Source organism: Narcine bancroftii, chromosome 7 (assembly GCF_036971445.1).
Source record: "Narcine bancroftii isolate sNarBan1 chromosome 7, sNarBan1.hap1, whole genome shotgun sequence".
Lineage (NCBI taxonomy): Eukaryota > Metazoa > Chordata > Chondrichthyes > Torpediniformes > Narcinidae > Narcine > Narcine bancroftii.
In genome coordinates, this window is record NC_091475.1 from 103333963 (window position 1) to 103357899 (window position 23937).

General features: G+C 47.0%; 1 protein-coding gene across 5 annotated transcripts in view; it reads right to left on the minus strand.

The window, feature by feature from the left end:
• LOC138739144 (protein diaphanous homolog 3-like) overlaps positions 1-23937 on the minus strand; it is a 481652-nt gene that overhangs the window by 441121 nt on the left and 16594 nt on the right. For 4 of the 5 annotated variants that reach the window (XM_069890654.1, XM_069890657.1, XM_069890656.1 and 1 more), the window contains exon 2: positions 13553-13585. The exons of the other annotated variant lie outside the window; for it this stretch is intronic. In XM_069890654.1, coding sequence (XP_069746755.1) covers positions 13553-13585 — 33 coding nt within the window. The remainder of the gene's footprint in view (positions 1-13552; positions 13586-23937) is intronic. 5 annotated transcript variants of the gene reach the window in all.

Here is a 23937-nt window from a genome sequence, read left to right on the forward strand (position 1 = left end):
GTCAACTGATTTTGCAGTAATGGTTATTCTCTCCCCCCAGCCCCCAAAACGCTTTTTTTTTAAAAAAAATATACATATAACAAAGCTCTCTTCCCCCACTTCTTCCTTCCTTCCCTTCACTTTTCCATCTTTAGTTCTTTACATAAACATTATTTTTACTTTATATTATTACATCTTTATATATACTTTATCGCCAGTCTTCTTTGTTGTTACATCTCTTCATCTATCCTGCAAACGTTCTGCGAATTCTTGTGCTTTCTATGGATCTGAGAACAGCCTGTTTTGCTTCCCAGCTGTAAATACTAAGTATGGCTGGATGTCTTAACATGAATTTATAACCGCTTTGCCATAAAATTGTTTTCGCTGTATTAAATTTCTTCCTCTTCTTTAAGAGTTCAAAACTTATGTCTGGGTAAAAAAAAAATGTTTTGTCCCTTATATCAATGGCTTATTATCTTCTCTAACTTTTTGTGGAAAGTATATTTTCAATGTATATTTTCTCTTGTTGTACATCTTAAAAATTTTACTAAAATGGATCTTGGTTTTTGATGTGTCTGCAGTTTCGGTACTTGTGCTCTGTGTGCCCTTTCCATTTCCATTTTTTCATGCAATTTTGTCGTTCCCAAAACCTTCAGGATCCATCCTTTTGTAAATTCTTTCATGTCTGTGCCTTCTTCATCATCATCCTTCAGGGCCACTATTTTTAAGTTGTTTCACCTACTGTAGTTTCCCAACATATCAATTTTCTTATGTCTCTTTAATTGTTTTGTCACTTTCTTCCACGTTCTTCTCTTAAATCATTTACTCCCAATTCTATAGCAGTTTCCCATTCCTCAACATTTTCTACTCTTTTCCCTATTTCTGTCATAACCAGTTCTAAACTTTGCATTTTATCTTCTGCTCTTTTCATTTTAATTGCACTAAATTCTAATGATAACCATTGTTTTAATGATCTCATTTGTTCTTCAAAAAAAGGCTTTATCTATATTTTGTCCATCTGTTTTACCTTCTATTTCCCTGTGAAGATCTTGGTCATCTTCTTCTTCTATATCTGTACTGTGTTTGTGTCTTCTTCTTTGTATCTGTGTCTCTTCTACTTTTTCTGATGAATTACTTCTATGTCTTTGTCGGGTCTTCTCTTGCTGGCCTCTTGCTGTTGGTCCGCCTTTCGCGGGCTGTCTGTCTGTCAGGCCTCCTGCTGTTGATTCTCTTGTTGTCGGTCACCCTGGTGTCGTTCTCCTTCATTCAGCTCCTCGCTCCTTTCCTCGCCATTATTTTTATCCTCCAGCTGAGCGCCCTGATGCCAGGCGTCCCTCAGCTGGTCGAATTATAACTGCCCACTCCTCGGCTGAGCCCCCCTCCCGTTGGTGTTCACTATTTTTTCTTTGGATTGCACACTGCACACTCTTGTTTGGCTCAGAGAGCCATTTTTGGAGTCCACCGGTCGGGAGGTCGCAACTTCGCAGGGCACTCACCAACTTCGGAGATCGGCTGCTCTTCACCACCATAGCTCCCTGCTCCTGTGTGCAGGTTCGGTGATCTTTCTTTTTTTCCCCCGTTGTTCTTACTTTTTCTTTCTTGGGTGCGATCTTCTTGTTCTTATCTTCTATTTCTTGAGTTTTGTATTCACTGAGCTCTGTCTTTTCCAAACTTTTTTCTTTTTTTCTGGAGAGGGCTGGTTCAACCGACCGGCCACTACTCCATCACGCGACTCCTCGTGTTGACACACATTGAACATGACCCAAACATGTGAAGTTCCACAAAATTGTGCCAATGGAAATCTTGTGGAAACTATGGCTTCTACATACATTACAGCAAATAAAGTCATTCATGCAACATCACTTTGCTCACTGCTCAGAAATTAAGGTGCCATGGCTTTTTGTGCCCCAAGAACAATTCACCAACATCACTCCAGGGTTAAAATAATTTCAGTGTTTGGAGTGAAAAGTTGCAAAGTGATAAGAACGTGAAATAGGAACCAGAGTCAGAGGTGCAGCCCATTGAGCTTTATTTGCCTTTCAACAATATTACAGCTGATCCAGACTCAGATCCACGAACCAGCCTTTTCCCCATAACCCCCTCATTCCCCAACTTTGCATGCCTCTAATATTTTCAGAAAGGCCACCTTTATTGCTTTCTTGGGCAGAGAATTCCACATATTCACTATCCTCTGGAAGAAACAGCTCCTTCTCATTTCAGATCCTAAATCTACTTCCCTGAATTTTGGAGCTAGGTCCCTAGTTCTCATCCCTCCCAACAGAAGAAAGACTAGACTTTCTCTTTCATAATTTTATACATTTCTAGAAGATTCCCTTACTTTCTTCTGATTTCCAAGTATCGTCACAGGCGACTTGATCTTTTCTCATGGGCTCCACTAATCTCTGAAATTGTGAAGAAAGCACATCAGTCTCTTTACTTCCTCAGGAGCTTGCAGAGATTTGGTATGACACCAGAAACCATGGTAAATATCTACAGAGGTGTGTTGGGAAGTGTGCTGACCAGCTGCGTCACGGTCTGGTATGGGAACACCAACACCCCTGAGCATAAAGCCCTGCTTGATTTAAGGTCACGGCCAGGGCAAAATCTGAGGCGCCGCTTTCCACTTCATCAATAGCATGATTGGATGCTCTGGCAATGATGTCTTGCTTGATATTAGTGAAAGCAACAAGAGCTTGTTCTGAGGGGGGAAAGAAAATGTTTTGATAAGAGGTTGGGCTTTGTCGGTGCAGCGAGGTACCCACTGGGCATAAGAGAAAAATCCTAGACATTTTTTAAGGGCTTCATGAGTTGCAGGGACTGGTAATTCCATGAGAGGACACATCCAGTCAGGATCTAGGCTGATCTCATCAGTTTGGACCACATAGCCCAGGACAGACAATTTAGTTGCACAGAAAATGCACTTTTGTTCATTGTTTTTGAGGTTTAGGTTCTGGGCAACTTTCAGAAATTTTGAGATTAGTGTCATGGTTCTATAATTTGTGACTGCACATTGTGACGTTATCTAAGTAGAGATAGGAGGCAATTCGGTTATTGTCATCCATCATGTGGTCCATTTTTCTCTGGAATACAGAGACTCCGTTAGTAACCCCAAAAGAGACATGGAGCCTCCCATCAGCTTTGAAAGCCATACAAATACAGTCACTTTCATGAATGGGCAACTAGTGATAGGCAGATTTCTGGTCTTTTGTGGAGAAAACCTTGTATTGAGTTATTTTGTTCACCTTGTCATTTATTCTTGGTAAGAGACAAGCATCCAATTGAGTGAATTTGTTTATAGTTTGGCTGGAATCAACAACCATCGATTCTTTGTTCTTTGTTTTATTATGACTTGAGCACGCCAGGGGCTGCTGCTGGGTTTGATAATGCCTTCCTGCAGTAGTTGTTGTACTTGATTTGATGAATGACCTGTTCGCAGTAGAGTAGCACCAGCTCTTGGTTGCTATGGGTTTGCAGTTGGGTGTGAGATTGGTGAATAGTCACGACGGGGACATTCTCAGCGTCAAGAGGTTGCAGGAGGGTTAAACGACTACCAGAGGAGGTCCATTATAAGCTTGGGTTACACTTTCGTGCTGACATTGGAAATCCACCCCTAAGAGCACAGGGGCACAGAGATTTGGTAAGATGAGCAATCAGAAATCGTTATATTCAGTACCCTTAATTGACAGGTCGACAAGACAGTAGCCATGTACCTCTGCAGTGTGGGAGGTAGAGGCTAGGCGAATTTTACGGTCAGTGTTTCACACTTCAAGAGTGCAGAGGGCAGCCACACAAGGGTGGATAAAATGCTCGGTGCTTCCGCTGTTGAACAAGTAGTTTGTGGGGCATCCATTTACTTCTATATTCAGCATGGAACGGGTTAAATCATGGCAATTTGACTGATTTAGAGTTGCATCATCCTGTTCTTCATGATGTTCGTCTCCAGAGGGCGTTGTCCAACTAGATTCGCTTGAAGCATTGTGAGCTGGCGGGAGATTGTGAAATAAGCAGGCAGAAGGCATTGGTGGATTTTCCCGCTCTTCTCCAGAGATAACAACAGTTTTGGCAGTCCTTTTAGAAAGCCCTCTGCAGACCTTTCTATAATGGGGTCAGAGTCGTAAAATTAGAAGTTGTCTAATTAGAACATAAAGGAGGAAGAACTTATTTAATCAGAGGGTCGTGGACCTGTGGAACTCACTACCACACAAAGCAGTGGAGGCCAGATCACTGGGAGTATCTAAACAGGAAATGGATAAGTATCTCATTGGATATGGGGAAAAGGCTGGAAATTGGAACTAGGTCCAAGCATAATTAAACTTACTGTAGTGTCACGGAACAGACTCAATGGACCTAATGGCCTACTTCTGCTCCTTTAACTTGTGTGTGACTCCTCTTGCCGCATTTAACACACAGCTTCTCTAGCAGGGCATCAGGATCTCGGGTGCTTAATTTGTCCACAGAAGTAACATTTTAGCTGATTTCATGGAGTAAGCACAACAGGGTCAATGGCCGAGTCTAGAGTCCGACCATTCAGGCAGTTCTGCAGAGTATCAAGTAGAGTAGGGGCATGCAGCCATAATTCAGCAGCCGGTTCAGATGAGTAGATCTCGAGACTCGGCAATTCTTATAGCTCGATTTAAATCCAGCTCACCTGTCTGAAGCAATCGCTGTGTCACATAGTTTGATTTCACTCCAGAGACCAATGAATCCAGGACTAGTACATTAACCAATTCTTCTGCAGACTCCACACTCCTTAAACATGCTCTCCTCAGGACATGAAGGGCCACGATTAAGCCACTGATGGACTCCCCTGGCTGCTGCTTTCATGTAGCCAGCAAGTGTATGGCATGCACTTCATTCCACTGGCCCACATATTTTTCTCTCAGAGCAGTGACAGCAGCTGAATAAGTCTCTTTGTCCCTTAACAGTACGAAGCCCTTGGTGTCTATCCAAGACAGAAGTAGGAGTAGCTTTTGCTCGTCATCCACTGTCCCAACCACATTTAAAAATGCTTCCAGGCACCACAACCAATGCTCAAAGCGAGTCGCAGCCTCTGGGGCTTGTGGGTCTAGCTTAAGCCCATCGGGTTTCATAATTTGCTCTATTCTTACCAGAGGTCGAGGTCTAGGCACAGATATCTGATCTGACGGAGTGGGAGACTGCACAGGCTGTGGAGCTTGAACATACGCTGGTGCTGCAGCCCCCAGAGGAGGGAGCGGAGGTTGTTGTTGAGCCTCGGTCTGCAAGCCCATGCTCCACTGTCTTCACCCCCCGACTCGGTTTTCTGATCAGGCACTACTTTTGAAGTCATCTCAAACGAACGTTGCTAATAAAATTGAACTACAGTCAATAACTCTCGAGACAGGAGTTACACAAGTAAAAAAGGCTTTTGTTAGCAAAAATATGGCAATGTTAGCCATCTGCGAGGCTAGTCCCAATCTAAGCTGAGAGCAGGGACAGGAATACAAATCGAAGCAAGAGGGCTTCTTTCCCCTAGTCAGCCTTTAGCACTGGTCCTCCTCGTCAGCGAGCAGCTACAAGCAACTACATTCTATATACAAGCATGCAATACCAAGGATCACCACAGTTATCAGTTTACAGTTTCTTCAGTTTATTTGTTTACATGTATACGCTGTGTACAGTTTTTTTTTTAAATATGCACTACCTATAAGTGGTGATTTTGCCTCACCCACAGAACCAGAATCTCAAGGTCGTATGTATGTATTCTGACAATAAATCTGAAATCTAAATCAGTGAACCTCATCTATACTATTTCCAAATCAGTTTGTCCTATCTCAAATAGGTCGACCAAAACTGCAAACAGTACTCCAGGTTTGGCTTCAGCAGCATTCTGTACAGTCACGACAGCACTTCTCTGCTTTTGAATTCAATACTTTCAGTAATGAAGACTGTGGCAAACCATTGTTGTGCGATGATTGGCTGCTGCCTGCTGGACATGCCTCTCGAGACCAATCCTACCCACAGGCCTTTGCATGCACCCCATTCCACTCTGCCTTGATCAGTCAATGAAGTTGACAGCAGTTCAAATCTATAGTTAATAAATGCCCATCAATTTTGCAGCTTCATTCTTCTGTGATTATTGATGGTGCATCGAAGACCAACATCCTTTGGCCTTCTTAATTACCTGCGGCACCTGCAAATCAACCTTTCAAAATTCATGCATGAGCACTCCCTATGCTCAATAGCATTCTACAATCATTCACCATTCAAATAATCCTTATTTCCAGCACTGAATGTTTTAGCAGTTACCAAAGTTGTACCGTACTTCATTTATTATTCCTTTCCCTCTCATTTAACCTATCTGCATCTCTGCAGACTCAGTGTCTGAAACATTTGCTTTTCCACTCAATTTAATGTTATCAGCAAACTTGCATACACTTTTGGTCCTCTCCTCCACATCATGTTTACTGTGAGCAGTTGTGGGCAAATGACCAATCCCACTCATGAGTGATTGCCAAGCAGAGAAATACCCATTTACCCCAACTTTTTAAACCTTGTATTGTTTAACTATCCTCTAACCGTGCTCAATGCATTACCCCTACACAGCTCCACACATCCCAATCTTGCAGAGGTCTTTCAGACAACACCTTATTGAACACCATTTGGAAATTAAATAGTCAATGTCCACCTGTTCCCTTCTATCCACTGCACTTGTCATATCCTCAAGGAACTCTGTAGTTTCATTTAAACACAACCTGCCCTTCCTGAATCCACCCTTTGCCTGTCGGATGGAAAACAATTTCTATCCAATGTCTCACTGTTTCTTCCTTAATTATACTGGCCCAATTTTATTCATGAATTAACAGACAAGGTCAAACAAAATAGAAGAATATGTGGATTTAGAGGCAATGCAATATTAATGAACTTCAGTTGAAACAGGATCAGCTACAGACGCTGTGATTGTTGCAAAAATACCAGTGATGGAGGAACTCAGCTGGTTTATTCAGCATCGAGGATCTTTTTGACAAAAATATATGGCTGACATTTTGATCTAAGCCCTTCTTCAAGGAAAAAAAGAAAAATCAGAAGCAGGATATAACAGAAAATCTCAGAACTTCAGTTGTGCTAAAAAGATAAAAGCCCAACCTATTTGGCAGGAAACAGTATCATGAATTCTCAAATATGATTCTGTAACAGGAAGCATAGAACAGAGAGAAGGTTTGTTGTGGCATTTTACCAAACCTTCAACCTATTATCTTCTTTTTTTTTTATTTTTTGGAGCTTTTGTAATCCTCCACATAACCATAAAGGGAAAGTACAGTAAAATCCCTGGAATCCAAAATTCAAGCAAATGGCAACTGAAGCAACCAGCAAAAACCCGAGGGGGAAGAAAAAAGACAGCTAGAGAGAGAGAGAAGCAAAAGAGAAAGAGTGAGAGAGAAATAAAAATTTTAATTTTAAAATTGTACAAGTTCTCCAAAACAACACACACCCCTTGGTGAAGACAGGAGCAAACCTTCAGCAAGCGGAGTGCTTCGGTTAAGCCCCAATCGCAGCAGGTGTTTGAATAAAGTTTCAATAAAGTTGTGTATGAATAAAATAGCAGCACCCAGGAGGAAGAGCCAGCCGATGCCACTCGCCACTGGGGCAACTCTCCCAGAATGTCTCCAATTCCCTGCTTGCAATAGTCTTTATTGGTATCTTTATTGGCTCTATCTGTAAACATGGGGGAGGGGGGTGTTAATTATGATGGTGGCACATTTTGCACAATGCTTTCTCAGTATCAGTGACTGGGATTCAAATTTAAATTTAAATTTTGTCATTTAGGGAAATTACCTGATTAAAGTGAACTTTACATAATTAAAGACCAAAATACTGTTTTTTTAAACCCAAATTACCACACACCCAACCCCAACCAACCAATTTTCCCCTGCAACCGTGTCTGCCTGTCCCGCATCGGACTTGTCAGCCACAAATGAGCCTGCAGCTGACGTGGACATTTACCCCCTCCATAAATCTTCGTCCGCGAAGCCAAGCCAAAGATAAACTGTTTGTTCTCAAAGCAGGAGTATTAATTTGGAATTGTGTGTCTCAGGCAACTGGAAAATTTGCATATCTGGTATCTGCGATCCCTGTGGATGCAAGATACCAGGGATTTTACTGTCAATTGAAAGCTTTTAAAAAATGGTCATTTGACTTAACAAACAAAAGAATATTGACAAATGCAAGCTAGTTTATACATAATTGTTTAACATGAGAATGCTGTGGCCAATTCTGGCCATCAGCTGAGGAAGCAGATGAACATGTCAAAAAGACTGCAGAAATTTAGGAGAAACTGTTATGAACAATCAACATGAAACAATCGGGTTGTGGTAATGAATCTGCTTAGAACAGAGAAGGTTGACTAAATATTGATAATTAAGATGCTTTGATAAATAATCAAATTTTTTTCTCGTAAAGGTGTGCAAAGCAGAAAATATCTTCTTGATCAATTGTTATTTTTGCAGATAAGTATGCACATAAGAATGAGTACAAGATGACTGCCAAGCTTAAAAAAAAAGGACATCCTGAGAAAAAAAGCTTGAGACAGAAACTCATATTATCAATAACTACCAACATGAAACTAATCCTCCATGATGACCACACACACTGACATTCCACTGAGAATGTAAAACATTAGTTATAGAATTTCTAGTTATGGGAATTATGATGAAGAAACCATCACACAGACTTTGCCAGTAAAGGGGTGGTGGGGGGGGGGGAAAAAGAGAGAGAGGGGGGAGAGGGAAAAAGGCCATTTTAGATAGTCCAAAAGTTGAGACATAAAGGCGGAGAAACTCCGCTAAAACGCATAATCACCTACTTTATTTAATGTGCGGAGACTGTCTCCAAGTTGCATATTCCAATCTCTCTGAAAGGGATAATCTGCACAGCGGAGACCCCCACCAATCAATCTGAACGTACAGCCACTCTAAACACCCGCTTCGAGGTGGGCTGATGATGCCGTCAGCCCGTGATCCATTGCCCCCTTTCCCTCCGTCAGGGACGGCAAGGCAGTTGGAAATGTCGGCGGGGGCCGGCGGGGGAGGCCGGCCAGCGCAGGCGGGGGCCGGCGGGGGAGGCCGGCCAGCGCAGGCGGGGGCCGGCGGGGGAGGCCGGCCAGCGCAGGCGGGGGCCGGCGGGGGAGGCCGGCCAGCGCAGGCGGGGGCCGGCGGGGGAGGCCGGCCAGCGCAGGCGGGGGCCGGCGGGGGAGGCCGGCCAGCGCAGGCGGGGGCCGGCGGGGGAGGCCGGCCAGCGCAGGCGGGGGCCGGCGGGGGAGGCCGGCCAGCGCAGGCGGGGGCCGGCGGGGGAGGCCGGCCAGCGCAGGCGGGGGCCGGCGGGGGAGGCCGGCCAGCGCAGGCGGGGGAGGCCGGCCAGCGCAGGCGGGGGCCGGCGGGGGAGGCCGGCCAGCGCAGGCGGGGGCCGGCGAGGGCCGGCGGGGGAGGCCGGCCAGCGCAGGCGGGGGCCGGCGGGGGAGGCCGGCCAGCGCAGGCGGGGGCCGGCGGGGGAGGCCGGCCAGCGCAGGCGGGGGCCGGCGGGGGAGGCCGGCCAGCGCAGGCGGGGGCCGGCGGGGGAGGCCGGCCAGCGCAGGCGGGGGCCGGCGGGGGAGGCCGGCCAGCGCAGGCGGGGGCCGGCGGGGGAGGCCGGCCAGCGCAGGCGGGGGCCGGCGGGGGAGGCCGGCCAGCGCAGGCGGGGGCCGGCGGGGGAGGCCGGCCAGCGCAGGCGGGGGCCGGCGGGGGAGGCCGGCCAGCGCAGGCGGGGGCCGGCGGGGGAGGCCGGCCAGCGCAGGCGGGGGCCGGCGGGGGAGGCCGGCCAGCGCAGGCGGGGGCCGGCGGGGGAGGCCGGCCAGCGCAGGCGGGGGCCGGCGGGGGAGGCCGGCCAGCGCAGGCGGGGGCCGGCGGGGGAGGCCGGCCAGCGCAGGCGGGGGCCGGCGGGGGAGGCCGGCCAGCGCAGGCGGGGGCCGGCGGGGGAGGCCGGCCAGCGCAGGCGGGGGCCGGCGGGGGAGGCCGGCCAGCGCAGGCGGGGGCCGGCGGGGGAGGCCGGCCAGCGCAGGCGGGGGCCGGCGGGGGAGGCCGGCCAGCGCAGGCGGGGGCCGGCGGGGGAGGCCGGCCAGCGCAGGCGGGGGCCGGCGGGGGAGGCCGGCCAGCGCAGGCGGGGGCCGGCGGGGGAGGCCGGCCAGCGCAGGCGGGGGCCGGCGGGGGAGGCCGGCCAGCGCAGGCGGGGGCCGGCGGGGGAGGCCGGCCAGCGCAGGCGGGGGCCGGCGGGGGAGGCCGGCCAGCGCAGGCGGGGGCCGGCGGGGGAGGCCGGCCAGCGCAGGCGGGGGCCGGCGGGGGAGGCCGGCCAGCGCAGGCGGGGGCCGGCGGGGGAGGCCGGCCAGCGCAGGCGGGGGCCGGCGGGGGCCGGCGGGGGAGGTCGGCCAGCGCAGGCGGGGGCCGGCGGGGGCCGGCGGGGGAGGTCGGCCAGCGCAGGCGGGGGCCGGCGGGGGCCGGCGGGGGAGGTCGGCCAGCGCAGGCGGGGGCCGGCGGGGGCCGGCGGGGGAGGTCGGCCAGCGCAGGCGGGGGCCGGCGGGGGAGGTCGGCCAGCGCAGGCGGGGGCCGGCGGGGGAGGTCGGCCAGCGCAGGCGGGGGCCGGCGGGGGAGGTCGGCCAGCGCAGGCGGGGGCCGGCGGGGGAGGTCGGCCAGCGCAGGTGGGGGCGGTCGGCCAGCGCAGGCTGGGGCCGGCGGGAGTCAGCCAGTGCAGGCTGGGACAGCCACACCAGGCCACTTCAACCTTTGGGGCTGCTCTCTGTGGCTCCAAACTTGGCAAAACAATGGCCATCTCTCCTACCTGTAATCCGCCACGCAGCTGGAACTGTTCTGAGAACCATAGAGCAGTTTCAGCTGCCTGGGGAATTATGGGAAAGGAAGATGGCCATTGCTCTGCCACATAGTTACGAAGGGTGGCACTACGGTACCAGTCACCCCACCTCCGTAGGATCCATTGGGCGCCAAAGATGTTCCAAGGTAATCACCACCACCCCCCAAAAGGCTCTAAACTACATAATATCTTTGAGACAAAGACACTAAACGCCTTGCTGTTCGATCCAATATCTGTCAAACAGCCTCCCATTCATAAAACAGCTTCCCGCTCAAATTTAGCTAGAATGAGTGCAGAACCTATCAGATGTGATTTTAAATGTCAAAAGCTAACAAATGAACTCAATGATACTGATGCACCAGCTCCAACTTAATTCTCCATTGTCAATCTCCAACTTCAAATTGATGTGAAACCAGCTATTTGCATGTGCTAATTAGAGATCTAGCTCAGACAAACTAAGCAAAAAAATCATTGTGTGTTATAACTGGCCTCTCAGACCATTTTCATTATATCGATATTAAATTCATCTATTTTAAATATGAAATGTAAATGTACATAGCCAATTGACATCAACCATTTTCCTGTGTATAGAAGTGTGTAGATATTGACTGTAACACCTCAACAAGACTTTCACAGAAATAGTAATCTTATTTGTATGCAAGAATAGTCCTTAAATATTGCTCCCTTGCCCTGGATTATTTGAATGAGGTTCAAACAGTACTAGTGAGATGACTCAATGAAGTCCCTTTCAGGTGGACCTCCGCCTTGAGGGCGTCGGCAGGAACGGATCTTAACTTGCAGACTTAACTTTCAGGCAGCAGCCCAAAAAGACTGTTGCATCGTTACCTGGTCCACCTGCCTCATCGTGCCTCTGGATCTGATGGAGGCGGGGACAATGGTAGTGCAGCACCATCCCACAACACTTCCACCTGCGTGGGGAATTATAGGTTTGGAAGACTGCCATTGCTATGTCACATTTTGAGCTGCAGAGAGCACCCTGATGCTGGAGCGGCCAACTTGGTTGTGACAACCCGCACCGACCGCCCCCCTACAGCAGGGCGGGGGGCTGTCAGGCAGCGGGGAGTTGGGCTGCCCAACCCCAGCCCACTCCAAGGCAACCGCTTACAGCAGCTACACATTTAGGTGCTGCAGCAGAGACCGGCGCTCAGCCAATTATCCCTCCACGGGAAGGGTTAGCCTTGGCGCCTCGGAGCCACTTCTGCTGCATTCAGGTGAGTAAATCTTTAGCCACGGGCAGGTGGGGGGGGAAGATTATGCAGCTTTACACTGAGGTGTTCCAGTCATCTGAAAGGGCCTTCTGTCTACCCTCATTCCTGCTGGTGTAACACAATAAAGACTGGTTTGTTACTGTACTTTTTTTTTAAACCCTGACAAAAGTGCAACTTTAACAAGAAGTCAGAGTCCTTCAATGTATATGGTAATTTTCAATGCATATTATCTAGAATCAATCCACTATGAAAGGACACACGAAAGAGACAGCAGATACAGAAATCTGAAGGTAAACACTATCTGTGGAGGAACTCAGCAGGTTGAGCAGCATTGTGAGAAAAAGAATAGTCAATGTTATGAAATATTTCTCCCACTGATGCTGCTTGACCTACTGTGTTCCTCCAGCAGACTGTTTAGATTCACTGTAGGCTTTTACAGGTGTATTCTACGCTGAAGCAGAAGCGGCCCTTTAAAGCACAATGCTAGCCATCTGAAGGACACATCTGCATAGGATGTGGCTTTGAGCACACTCCGGCTCCTGCCCAGTGTCAGCTGTGATCAGCAGCCTGAACCTTTAACATCTGCTTTCAGTCAGCTGCATTCAGGTGGCTGGGGGAGCCACTGAACCAAGCTGATTATCCCTCTCGGAGGAGGGTTACGTAGCTCGCATCAAGAGCATCTCCTGCACATTCAGGTGGCCTCAAAACAGCCACATATTGCCTTTACATGCGGGGCAATTGACCACCTGAAAGTGCCTTGTGAAAGGATTGTAGACCCACAAGACTTGTACCATCAGATTCAGGAACAGTTGCTACCCCTCCACCATCAGAATCCTAAACAAAAGACTCAAATAGAATCTCATTTCAGGTCTCTTACTTTTCTCATTATTTATTACTGAATATTTATTTTTCTGAATTTGCACAATTTATTTACATCTCCCCTTTCCATGCAAATCTTCCTTCTGGAGCATAGTTTTAAGTTACTGATGTTAAAATTCAGCATTGCCCATATAAAAAAAAATCTTAGGGTTGCATCTGATGTCACGTCTGTTCTCTGACAACTAATTTTAACTTAGTTCATTTTTTTTTAAAAAAGACAACAGGTCTCGAAAATTAGTGATAATATTGCATCTAATGAACATTCAAAGCTAGAATGCAAAGGCTCAAATTTTGACATGGAATTCTTCTTTGGCTTGGCTTCGCAGACGAAGATTTATGGAGGGGTAATGTCCACGTCAGCTGCAGGCTCGTTTGTGGCTGACAAGTCCGATGCGGGACAGGCAGACACAGAATTACAATATTTAAAAGAACACTTGAAATGAAACATTTGCACAATTTGTTCTACAGCAACTATAGTTTAAGTCGATGATGTAATATCAATATTATCCTACATACTGGGCAATCAGGTATTTACAATGAACAGTTGTATAGTTATTCTACCCCTCTAAAATCCTATCAATAAGCAAGGATGTAACATGCATAAAACTTACCACATCATCAGTCAATATTTTGATATTCATGTTCTGCAGACATAAAAGGAAAAACATTTTTCACTTAATAGTACTGCAGTAGCAACATTAAATAGTACTAAATAGTAATATAGGTAACAACTTCTCTCTCATTGTCGGTAAGACAAAGGAGATAATGATTGACTTTAGGAGAGGGGGCACAGTCCACAACACTGACCACAAATGGTACTGGTCGAAAAGCAGACAGCTTTAAGTTCTTCGGAATAAATCTCTCCAATGAACTGACCTGAAACAAGCACATCAAGGAAACAATAGACTCTTTTAAACTCCAGCACCTGGGTAGCCCTCCTGGGACCCAAGTGCGATTACTGGGGCAAAGATGCTGGAAGCACCATTTAAACTGCAGGAGGAAATCAACCCATTAAATCACCAACTTGGCAATTTGAGGGGGATCCTGCCCCTACGATGATGCAGTAGGTAACGCGTCACGCACTCACGGGAACTATCAGTAGTCAGTCTCGCCGACCCCACACCCACCAGGTGTCAGTCACCACCCCCATCAGTTATCCCTCCCCATTAGTCACCACTCATCATCAATCACTACCCCCCCCCCAAGTCAGTCACCACCCGCCCTCCCCCCACCCCCTCCCCGCAACGTCCCGCTGCCGTGAACGTTGAGCCCATCACTGCAAACTGGAATAGCATTTGCAGCAGCAGTTCATGGCCCCCCACTCTCTCCCCTCCCCCACCAGCAGAGACCTTCCTCCCCCACCCCCCAACGGCCCCACGGCAGCGACCTTTCTCTCTCCCCCCTGATCGCACCAGGCACTTCAGCCAGGGGTTTCCCTGTGACGCCAACACACAAGCCCTGACATCACAGGAATAACCGGGTTGGCCATTTTCCTGTTCAAGTCTCCGGTGGACGCGAGCTAGTTATGCTTAACTGACTAACTCTGAGGCTGGTTAGAAACCTGGTTGGATTAGGACCACAATAACTGGGTCAGACCCCAACTGCCACATGAGTGGGGGGCTCATCGGGCAAATTGCTTGGTTAACCCTAATTTACACTGCAGTTTGAAAGGACATAATCAAGAAAGCGAACCAATATCTCAACTTTCTTAGACGACAAAAGAAGTTCAGCTCCTTCCCCTGGTTTCTGAACAACTTCTGCAGGAGCACCAGTGAATGCATATCTACAAGATGCATTACAGCATGCCATGGAAGGCAATGTGCTCAAGGGATAAAAGATAGTGAACAGCTCAAAGCAAGCAAAACTTGCCTCATTTCCAGGCAGTCAACATATTGAAAGATGCATCACACCCTCACCATGCCCTCTTTTCCAATCAGGGGGAAGGCTGAAGAGTCAAAGTACACATCAACAGGTTAAAAGGCAGTTTATTTCCTGTCGTCATCAGGCCCCTGAATGAACCCCAAGGGTGCTCAGGCTTCCCTTGCTAAGAGCTAATTGATTTTCCTTTATCACAGTAATCCTGCACTCTAAATTACACTGTTGTCTGTAATGCTTGACAATACTGTTTGCAAAAAAAAAATCCTTCTCACTGTCCTCAGTACTTTAGAACAATTAAACCAAGACAAACAAAATAAGATTGCCCATTCAAGTAAAAAGAACATGCCAAAGATCATTAACTTTAAACATACATGCTTTTTAACTGCCCTTGCTCAAACAATATCAATTCGATATGCAAGTTTATCTAATATTGGACACTCACTGGAATGCAAAGTTATATCTACATCTTAATTGCAGGTGCTAAAAACTATCTTGATATTGGCAAATCCATGGATGTTCCTTTAAGATAGAAATGTTTCCAGCTATTCAAATAATATCCAAAAGCAGAAATACCAGCACAAAAATTAATAACTCCAAGAGTTATAAAACTTATTTTACTTTGTCATCATTGCACCGGAGCTCCCTCTCGTGACAAGATCATTAAGATTCATGGATAAACATCATATGGATCCAACCCACGCACAAAATTGCCCTCAAATCTGATTCAGGACATAAACTTTCACTTATCTGGGCCAGATGCACATCTCCAATCACAAAGACTATACACCCCCAAAGACATACGACTTTGTGGGGAGTGGGGAGAAAGAAGGAAGGTCACATCAAACTTGCAGTCGGCCTCTCTAGATATTTACTCAACACTAAAAGTGTACATAAGTTATTATGCTAAAAGCTTCTGAAGGCTCATTTGATCACTGCCAAACTGAGCAGCCTTGAAATAAATCATAAATGCTATTGCGAGGAACATGAAGAAAATCGAAACTGTTGAAAAAATAAATTTTAATCATTTGTATCATTCTAGTCCAAAAAGAAATTTTCAGCATTGCACCCTGTTCCAATCATAAAGTGCAGAATATGGTTTCTGCTAAAACATTCAGGTTAAAGTAACTCTCATATAAAAATCAGAATTTAATTTTATGAATATGTGCAAATATTGCTAGAAATTGCAATTCTCTGAAAAAAATAATTAATTAATTACTGTGAAAGAAGATTAAGTGGCGTCATGTCGGTAGTTATTTGCCCATTCAGAAATCTGGTGGCAAAGAAGAATTAGCAGTTTTTGTACAATTGGGTGTTAGTCTTCAACTTTTAAGTCTGGTGACGTACAAAGTCTCCTCAAATTCTGAAATATAGCCATTGGTGAGCCTGCTTCATGATTTCATCGACATGCAGGCCCCAGCACAGATCCTCAGAGATGTTGACATCCAGGAATTTACAATGGAGTAATTGTGGCAACAGACAGATAGCAGTACATCCAGATCTTCACTTTGGTATGAGTTAATTCTGGCCATCACCAACTCCTCAAAGCTTTTCATCATAGGAGATTCAAGAGCTGCTGAATGAGTCATTGAGGCAACTAACTCTGCTCTTCTTGGACACCAAGATGATTGATGCCCTTATGAAGCAGGTGGGAACCTCCGACTGCAGCAACACAAGATTGAAAATGTCCATGAACACTCCAGCTCATTGGTTAGTACAGATTTTCAGTACCCTGCTGGGTACACAATCAGGGCCTGGAACCTTGTGAGGGTTACCCTCTTGAAGGATATTCTGACATTGGGTTTAGTGACAGATATCACAAGGTCTTCAGCTTCTGCAGGGATTCTTATAGGTATCATTGAATTTTCCTTTTCTAAGCAAGCATAAAAGGTGTTCAGCTCATCATCTACTGAAGCATCACAACCATTTATGATGTTCAGCTTTGTCTTGCAGGAAAGGAAAAGAAAAAGTATCAAACTCTGTCTCCAACCTCCCTCAGAATTGCCTCTTTGCTGCTGAGATAGCCTTCTGTAGATCATATCTGGACTTACTGCAGAGGTATGGATAACTAGTCTTAAACACTATTGACCTCACCCTCAGCAAATTTCAAATCTTTTGATAACTCCATGGCTTCTGGTTAGCGTACTCACAATATATGCGCGTTAAGTTAAACTCGACGTAATTAAAGAATAATCAAAATACGATCACTTAACTTAATATCAATTTGGTTTCTGCAACTGCTTTTAAAATGTCAGCAAACTAACAAGGAACACATTTTGCCATGATGCAAAGACCAGATAACAGCAAACTATGTACTTCACATGCAGATGCACTGAACTCCATGACATATGTTGCAACAAGGAACTGCACCCTCAAAATGCCTCCGTCAGGCTTCAGAAAACATAAGCATTAAAAAAAGAGGATGATGCCAAGATTGGTTCAGTCACAATGTCTTCAAATGCATAATAGACTCAAGAAGACTGAAAACTCAAAATGAAGAGCAGATGGTGAAATCATAATTTTAAAAAATGGAAAATACTTGAAATCATCAGGTTAGGTACCATCAATGGAAAGAGAAATCCCTTTAATATCATAGGATAAAGACCCATCATCAGAACTAGAAAAAATAAAAATGTTTTCATTTGCAGAGACGATAGGTTGGGGAGGATGAGAGAATGGATAGCAAGGTCAAAACAAATATCTACAATCAGGAAGGCCAGAGTTGCCAAATGTAGAATAGGTGATGGCAAAGGGTTAATGAAGTCAATTTGAGCAGCCATTCACAACCGAAGCAGTATGACACACATACCACACCACCAACCCCCGCCCCCCCACCACCAAACTGAGGGCAACATCACATTTACATAAAACCTTGATTTTTTTCACCTCGCATAATATTTCTTTCTGTTTCTTTTAAAATATAGTCCATAGGATAAAAGTATGGGAGAAAACAAAATTTGATTTCAGAGGGAAGGAGGCCCATAAATTATGAGCAGAATCCGAGGGGGGCCAAGGCCATAAAAACATTGCCAATGGCTGAATTAAAGTATTAGCTTCTAATATCCTGAATCCACCTGGGATGTCTGATCTTGGAAGCAAAGCAGCCTCAGGACTGGTCCGTTTCTGTGAGGGGCGCTGGACGTTTCTGTGAGGGGCGCTGGACGTTTCTGCGAGGGGCGCTGGACTTTTCTGCGAGGGGCGCTGGACTTTTCTGCGAGGGGCGCTGGACTTTTCTGCGAGGGGCGCTGGACTTTTCTGCGAGGGGCGCTGGACTTTTCTGCGAGGGGCGCTGGACTTTTCTGCGAGGGGCGCTGGACTTTTCTGCGAGGGGCGCTGGACTTTTCTGCGAGGGGCGCTGGACTTTTCTGCGAGGGGCGCTGGACTTTTCTGCGAGGGGCGCTGGACTTTTCTGCGAGGGGCGCTGGACTTTTCTGCGAGGGGCGCTGGACTTTTCTGCGAGGGGCGCTGGACTTTTCTGCGAGGGGCGCTGGACTTTTCTGCGAGGGGCGCTGGACTTTTCTGCGAGGGGCGCTGGACTTTTCTGCGAGGGGCGCTGGACTTTTCTGCGAGGGGCGCTGGACTTTTCTGCGAGGGGCGCTGGACTTTTCTGCGAGGGGCGCTGGACTTTTCTGCGAGGGGCGCTGGACTTTTCTGCGAGGGGCGCTGGACTTTTCTGCGAGGGGCGCTGGACTTTTCTGCGAGGGGCGCTGGACTTTTCTGCGAGGGGCGCTGGACTTTTCTGCGAGGGGCGCTGGACTTTTCTGCGAGGGGCGCTGGACTTTTCTGCGAGGGGCGCTGGACTTTTCTGCGAGGGGCGCTGGACTTTTCTGCGAGGGGCGCTGGACTTTTCTGCGAGGGGCGCTGGACTTTTCTGCGAGGGGCGCTGGACTTTTCTGCGAGGGGCGCTGGACTTTTCTGCGAGGGGCGCTGGACTTTTCTGCGAGGGGCGCTGGACTTTTCTGCGAGGGGCGCTGGACTTTTCTGCGAGGGGCGCTGGACTTTTCTGCGAGGGGCGCTGGACTTTTCTGCGAGGGGCGCTGGACTTTTCTGCGAGGGGCGCTGGACTTTTCTGCGAGGGGCGCTGGACTTTTCTGCGAGGGGCGCTGGACTTTTCTGCGAGGGGCGCTGGACTTTTCTGCGAGGGGCGCTGGACTTTTCTGCGAGGGGCGCTGGACTTTTCTGCGAGGGGCGCTGGACTTTTCTGCGAGGGGCGCTGGACTTTTCTGCGAGGGGCGCTGGACTTTTCTGCGAGGGGCGCTGGACTTTTCTGCGAGGGGCGCTGGACTTTTCTGCGAGGGGCGCTGGACTTTTCTGTGAGGGGCGCTGGACTTTTCTGTGAGGGGCGCTGGACTTTTCTGTGAGGGGCGCTGGACTTTTCTGTGAGGGGCGCTGGACTTTTCTGTGAGGGGCGCTGGACTTTTCTGTGAGGGGCGCTGGACTTTTCTGTGAGGGGCGCTGGACTTTTCTGTGAGGGGCGCTGGACTTTTCTGTGAGGGGCGCTGGACTTTTCTGTGAGGGGCGCTGGACTTTTCTGTGAGGGGCGCTGGACTTTTCTGTGAGGGGCGCTGGACTTTTCTGTGAGGGGCGCTGGACTTTTCTGTGAGGGGCGCTGGACTTTTCTGTGAGGGGCGCTGGACTTTTCTGTGAGGGGCGCTGGACTTTTCTGTGAGGGGCGCTGGACTTTTCTGTGAGGGGCGCTGGACTTTTCTGTGAGGGGCGCTGGACTTTTCTGTGAGGGGCGCTGGACTTTTCTGTGAGGGGCGCTGGACTTTTCTGTGAGGGGCGCTGGACTTTTCTGTGAGGGGCGCTGGACTTTTCTGTGAGGGGCGCTGGACAAAGTGGAGACTCTCTATCTGCCTTACAGTAGAGGAAAGTTAAAGAATTTCCTGCATGTTACATTCTAAATGTACTATAATGTAACAATAATAGAACTTTTACCTTTTAATACTAAAAATGTTACAAAATGCAGTGCTGACAGACGTGAACACAGTAATGAAGGGAACAAAATAAGTTCAACAGGAAATCAAGGCAGCAAATGGGCTTTGGTCTTCATTGTGAACAGTATTGAATTCAAAAGCAAAGAGGCTCTGCTGCAACTGTGCAGGGTGCTTGCTGGTGAAGCCACCAAGAGAAATGCCTTCTGGTCTTCTTGCTTCAGGGAAAAAAAATGAGCTTTGAAAAAAGTGTAGAGGAGGGTCACCAGGTTGATTCCAGAGATAAGAGTTAGACTATGAGGGAGGATTTAATTGCCTCGGACTACATTTGCTGGAACTCTGAGGAATGAGAGAGAATGTTACAGAAACACATTATGAAAGAGAAAGAAAAGAATTGAGGCAGGACAGTTATTTTGCCTCGAACTAGAAGACAGCCTCAAGGTTCAAGATACTATATTTTGGACAACGATAAGGAACTGCCTTTCCCCATGGAATCAGTAGCTGCTACTTCATTAAATATATTTATGACAGAGATGAACAGATTTTTGCACTTGAATTAGGGTTCTGGAGAAAAATGCAGGAAGGTGGAACCAAGTCCATTAACCAGATCAGCTATGCTCTTTTGAAAAAAAGAGCAGGTGTGAAGAGCCAGATAGGTTCTCCCTACTATTCCTTCTTAGACATCACAGAGACACACGGGACTTTCATCAGGAATCAATCACAACTTCAATGGCCTATCAAACTCCAAGCCATCATGCACAAGACAAAGGGGAACAATAAATTAATGTACTGTAAATTCATGCACTGGTCAACTAAAAGGCATCCATCAGAAAAAGACAAGATATGAATGGACTGGCAATGAACTATATATTTTAAAGCTTTGGTATTTATCAATGTCAAAAAACATCTATGTATCAATGAAGTGATGAGAAGCATATCCAAGGTGAACTCACATAAGGTGGCAGAACCAGGCAATATATCTGGTCGGGGACTGGATAACTGCACAGACCAACTGATGAAGGTTTTTAAGGATATTTTCAACACCTCACTGCAGCAGTCCATCATACCCGATTTCAAGACAGCTACCATCATCCTGATACCCAAGAGGACAATAATAATAGGCCTCAATGACTACCACCCCATGGCACTGACCATCATAAAATGCTTTGAGCCTCTACTGATAGAATGCATCAAAGCAGGCCTCTCAGACGCTGGACTCATTTCAATTTACCTACAGAAGAAACAATTCCACAGATGCTATTGTTTTGTCCCTTCACTCCATCCTGGAGAGCAACACCTGATCCTCTAGGATGCTGTTTATCAACCAGTTTGGCTTTTAAAGTGACCATTCCCCAGAGGCTGGTGGAGAAGCTGTCCTCACTGGGACTCAACAACCCTCTCTATGACATGATTCTGGACCCAAATGGTAAGACCACAATCTGTGTCAGTAGCAGAACTTCAATCACTGTCATGTTGAGTATTGGTGCACTTCAGGGTTCTGTGCTCTGGCCATTCCTATTCTCACTATTGAGGCAACAGTATCCTCATCAGCAATAACAATGAGTTGCACTAAAGAGAAGTGGTGGAAAATGCAAGTTTCAATGGGGCAAGATGAAAGAGATAATGGCAGACTACAGGTGGACTAGGAATGACCACCCTCCACTACACATCAACAACTCTGCAGTGGATAGAATGGAGAGCATTGATCCTTTGAATTCATTCAACTTGTGACCTATTGTGGACACACAACTCCTCATTGGTCAAAAAGGCGAAACAGCGACAGCACTTCCTAAAAAGAGTGAAGCAGGCAAGGCTACCAGCCACCATTTCATAGGAGCTATATCAGGAACATCCTGGCCAGCTGCACACAGTGTGGTATGGTTACTATAGAGAAATGGATGGGTCAATCCAGAGGATCATAAGAGAGGCAGAGAGGATCACTGGTGTGTCCCTTCTCCAAGAACCACACACGCCACCCCCCCCCCTTCCATTCACAGGATCATTCACTGTAGATGCCATGCAAAATCATAGAGGACCCCTTCCACCCTGCACCCAGCATCTTTCAGCTGCTTCCTCGGGAAAGAGATACAGGAATGTGTGACAGATTATGTTGTGTTTGCATTGTATATAGATATATTTTATGGAGATAAATTGGGGCAGGTGTTTTTTTTTAAGTATAGGTCACATACAAACACTCCAGTATTTTAAATAGGATTTGTTTTGGAGCTCTGCCCCATGTTAGACATGTCGGGCCAACAGTCTTTGCAGAAGCTTTGGAGAGTGCCCAAGAGACTTCACTAATGGACTGTTGTTTACAAAAAGGCAACAGATGAAAGAGCTTGTTGGAGCCGCAGATGGTCTGCAGTGGAACTTGCTGTTCTAATAGGATCGTGTGGTTTTGCAAGCAGAGAGAGTAAAACACAGAGTGCTTCCACAATTTCCAGAGCAACCTCTCGAAGCACCCTGGGATGCAGCCCATCAGGCCTCAGTTCTAACAATTTGCTCACAACCACCTGCTTCTGGATCTGAATATCCATCAAATTCTCTGTTTCCTTCAGTAATTTCACCGTCCCAAGATACTGCTCAACCCCTACCCCTATTCTGATCATAACCTATATCCTCCTTGGTGAAAACAGATGCAAAGTAATTGTTAAATTACTCAGCCATCTCCATGTCCCCATTGGCAATTTCACCTTTCTCCGTTTTCAAGGGCCCAATTTTGGCCCTAACCAATTTCTTCCTTTTAACATATCTAAAGAAGCTTTTGCTATCCCATTTTATATTACTTGCCAATTTGCCCTCGTACTTCATTTTCCCCTCCTGAATGACTTTCTTAGTTTCTCTCTGTTGGTTTTTAAAGGCCTCCCAATCCTCTAACTTCCCACTCTGCTTTGCCATCTTGTACTTATTTCTTTAAGACCTGATACTGCACTTGATCTCCTTTGTCAGCCACGGCTGCCATTTGCTCTTCGAAGAGCCTTTCCTTCCCTTTGTGATGAATCTATTCTCAATCCTGTAAAAAATGTCTAGAAATACCTGCCATTTTTGCCCAGTTGTCCTCCCAGCTCGAATGTCCTTCCATTTTATTTTGGCTAGCTCCTCCCTCATAGCATTAACGTTTCTGACTTCCTTCTCTTCTCGCTTTCCATTTGCGGATTGAAAGAAATCATATTATGGTCACTGTTACCTAATAGCACCCCTACCTCAAGGTCCCTTATTAACTCCACATCGTTACACAGTATCAAGTTTAGAATCAGCTTCCCCCTGGTAGGTTCCATCACAAGCTGCTCCAGGAATGTATCTCAGAGACATTCAATTAACTCATTCTCTAGCTTTCCCACACCTACTTGATTTTCCCAGTCCACTTGCAAGTTGAAGTTACCCACAACTACTGTATCACTACCACTCTGACATGCCATTTTTAATTATTTATACTGATTCCCACATCAGAGCCACAGTTCGGAGGTCTGTAATATAACCTCCATTATGGTTCTTTTGCCTTTGCAATTTATCAACTCTATCCAAACAGACTCTAGTCCACATGTTTCAATGTCTTTCCTTTCCATCGCCTGAATTTTATTCTTCACCAACAGAGCCACCCCACCTCCTCTACCTAACTTTCTGTCTTTTTGATAGGACGTATATCCTGGAACATTAATTTCCCAATCCTGTCCCTCCTGCAGCCATGTCTCCATTACTTCAATAACATCATAACCTCCAATGTCCATTTGTGCCTCAAACTCATCCATTTTATTCCTTATACTCCATGCATTCATATACAAAACCTTGAAACTGTACCACCCTGCTCTCTTCAATTTGCTACCTGACACCTTCTCTGAAACTCTCCTTTCCCTCTTTGCTCCCTCCAGCTTTGAGATTTCACTGACTATTGGAACTACCCCTATGTTCTCCTTCCTATCCATTTCCTTATCAGTCTGGTTCCCCTCCCCCTGCCAACTCAGTTTAAAACATATCCAACAGCATTATTAAACCTTGCAAGTATATCTACCCCCTTTGGATTTAGGGGCAACCCATCCTTCCTGTAGAGGTCATGTCTCCCCCAGAAGAGATCCCAATGATCAATGAACCCAAAACCTTGCACCCTGCACCAATCCTCCAGCCATATATTTAACTTGCTAATTTTTTTTCATTTTTGCCCCTTCCCGCACGCAGCAAAGGTAGCAACC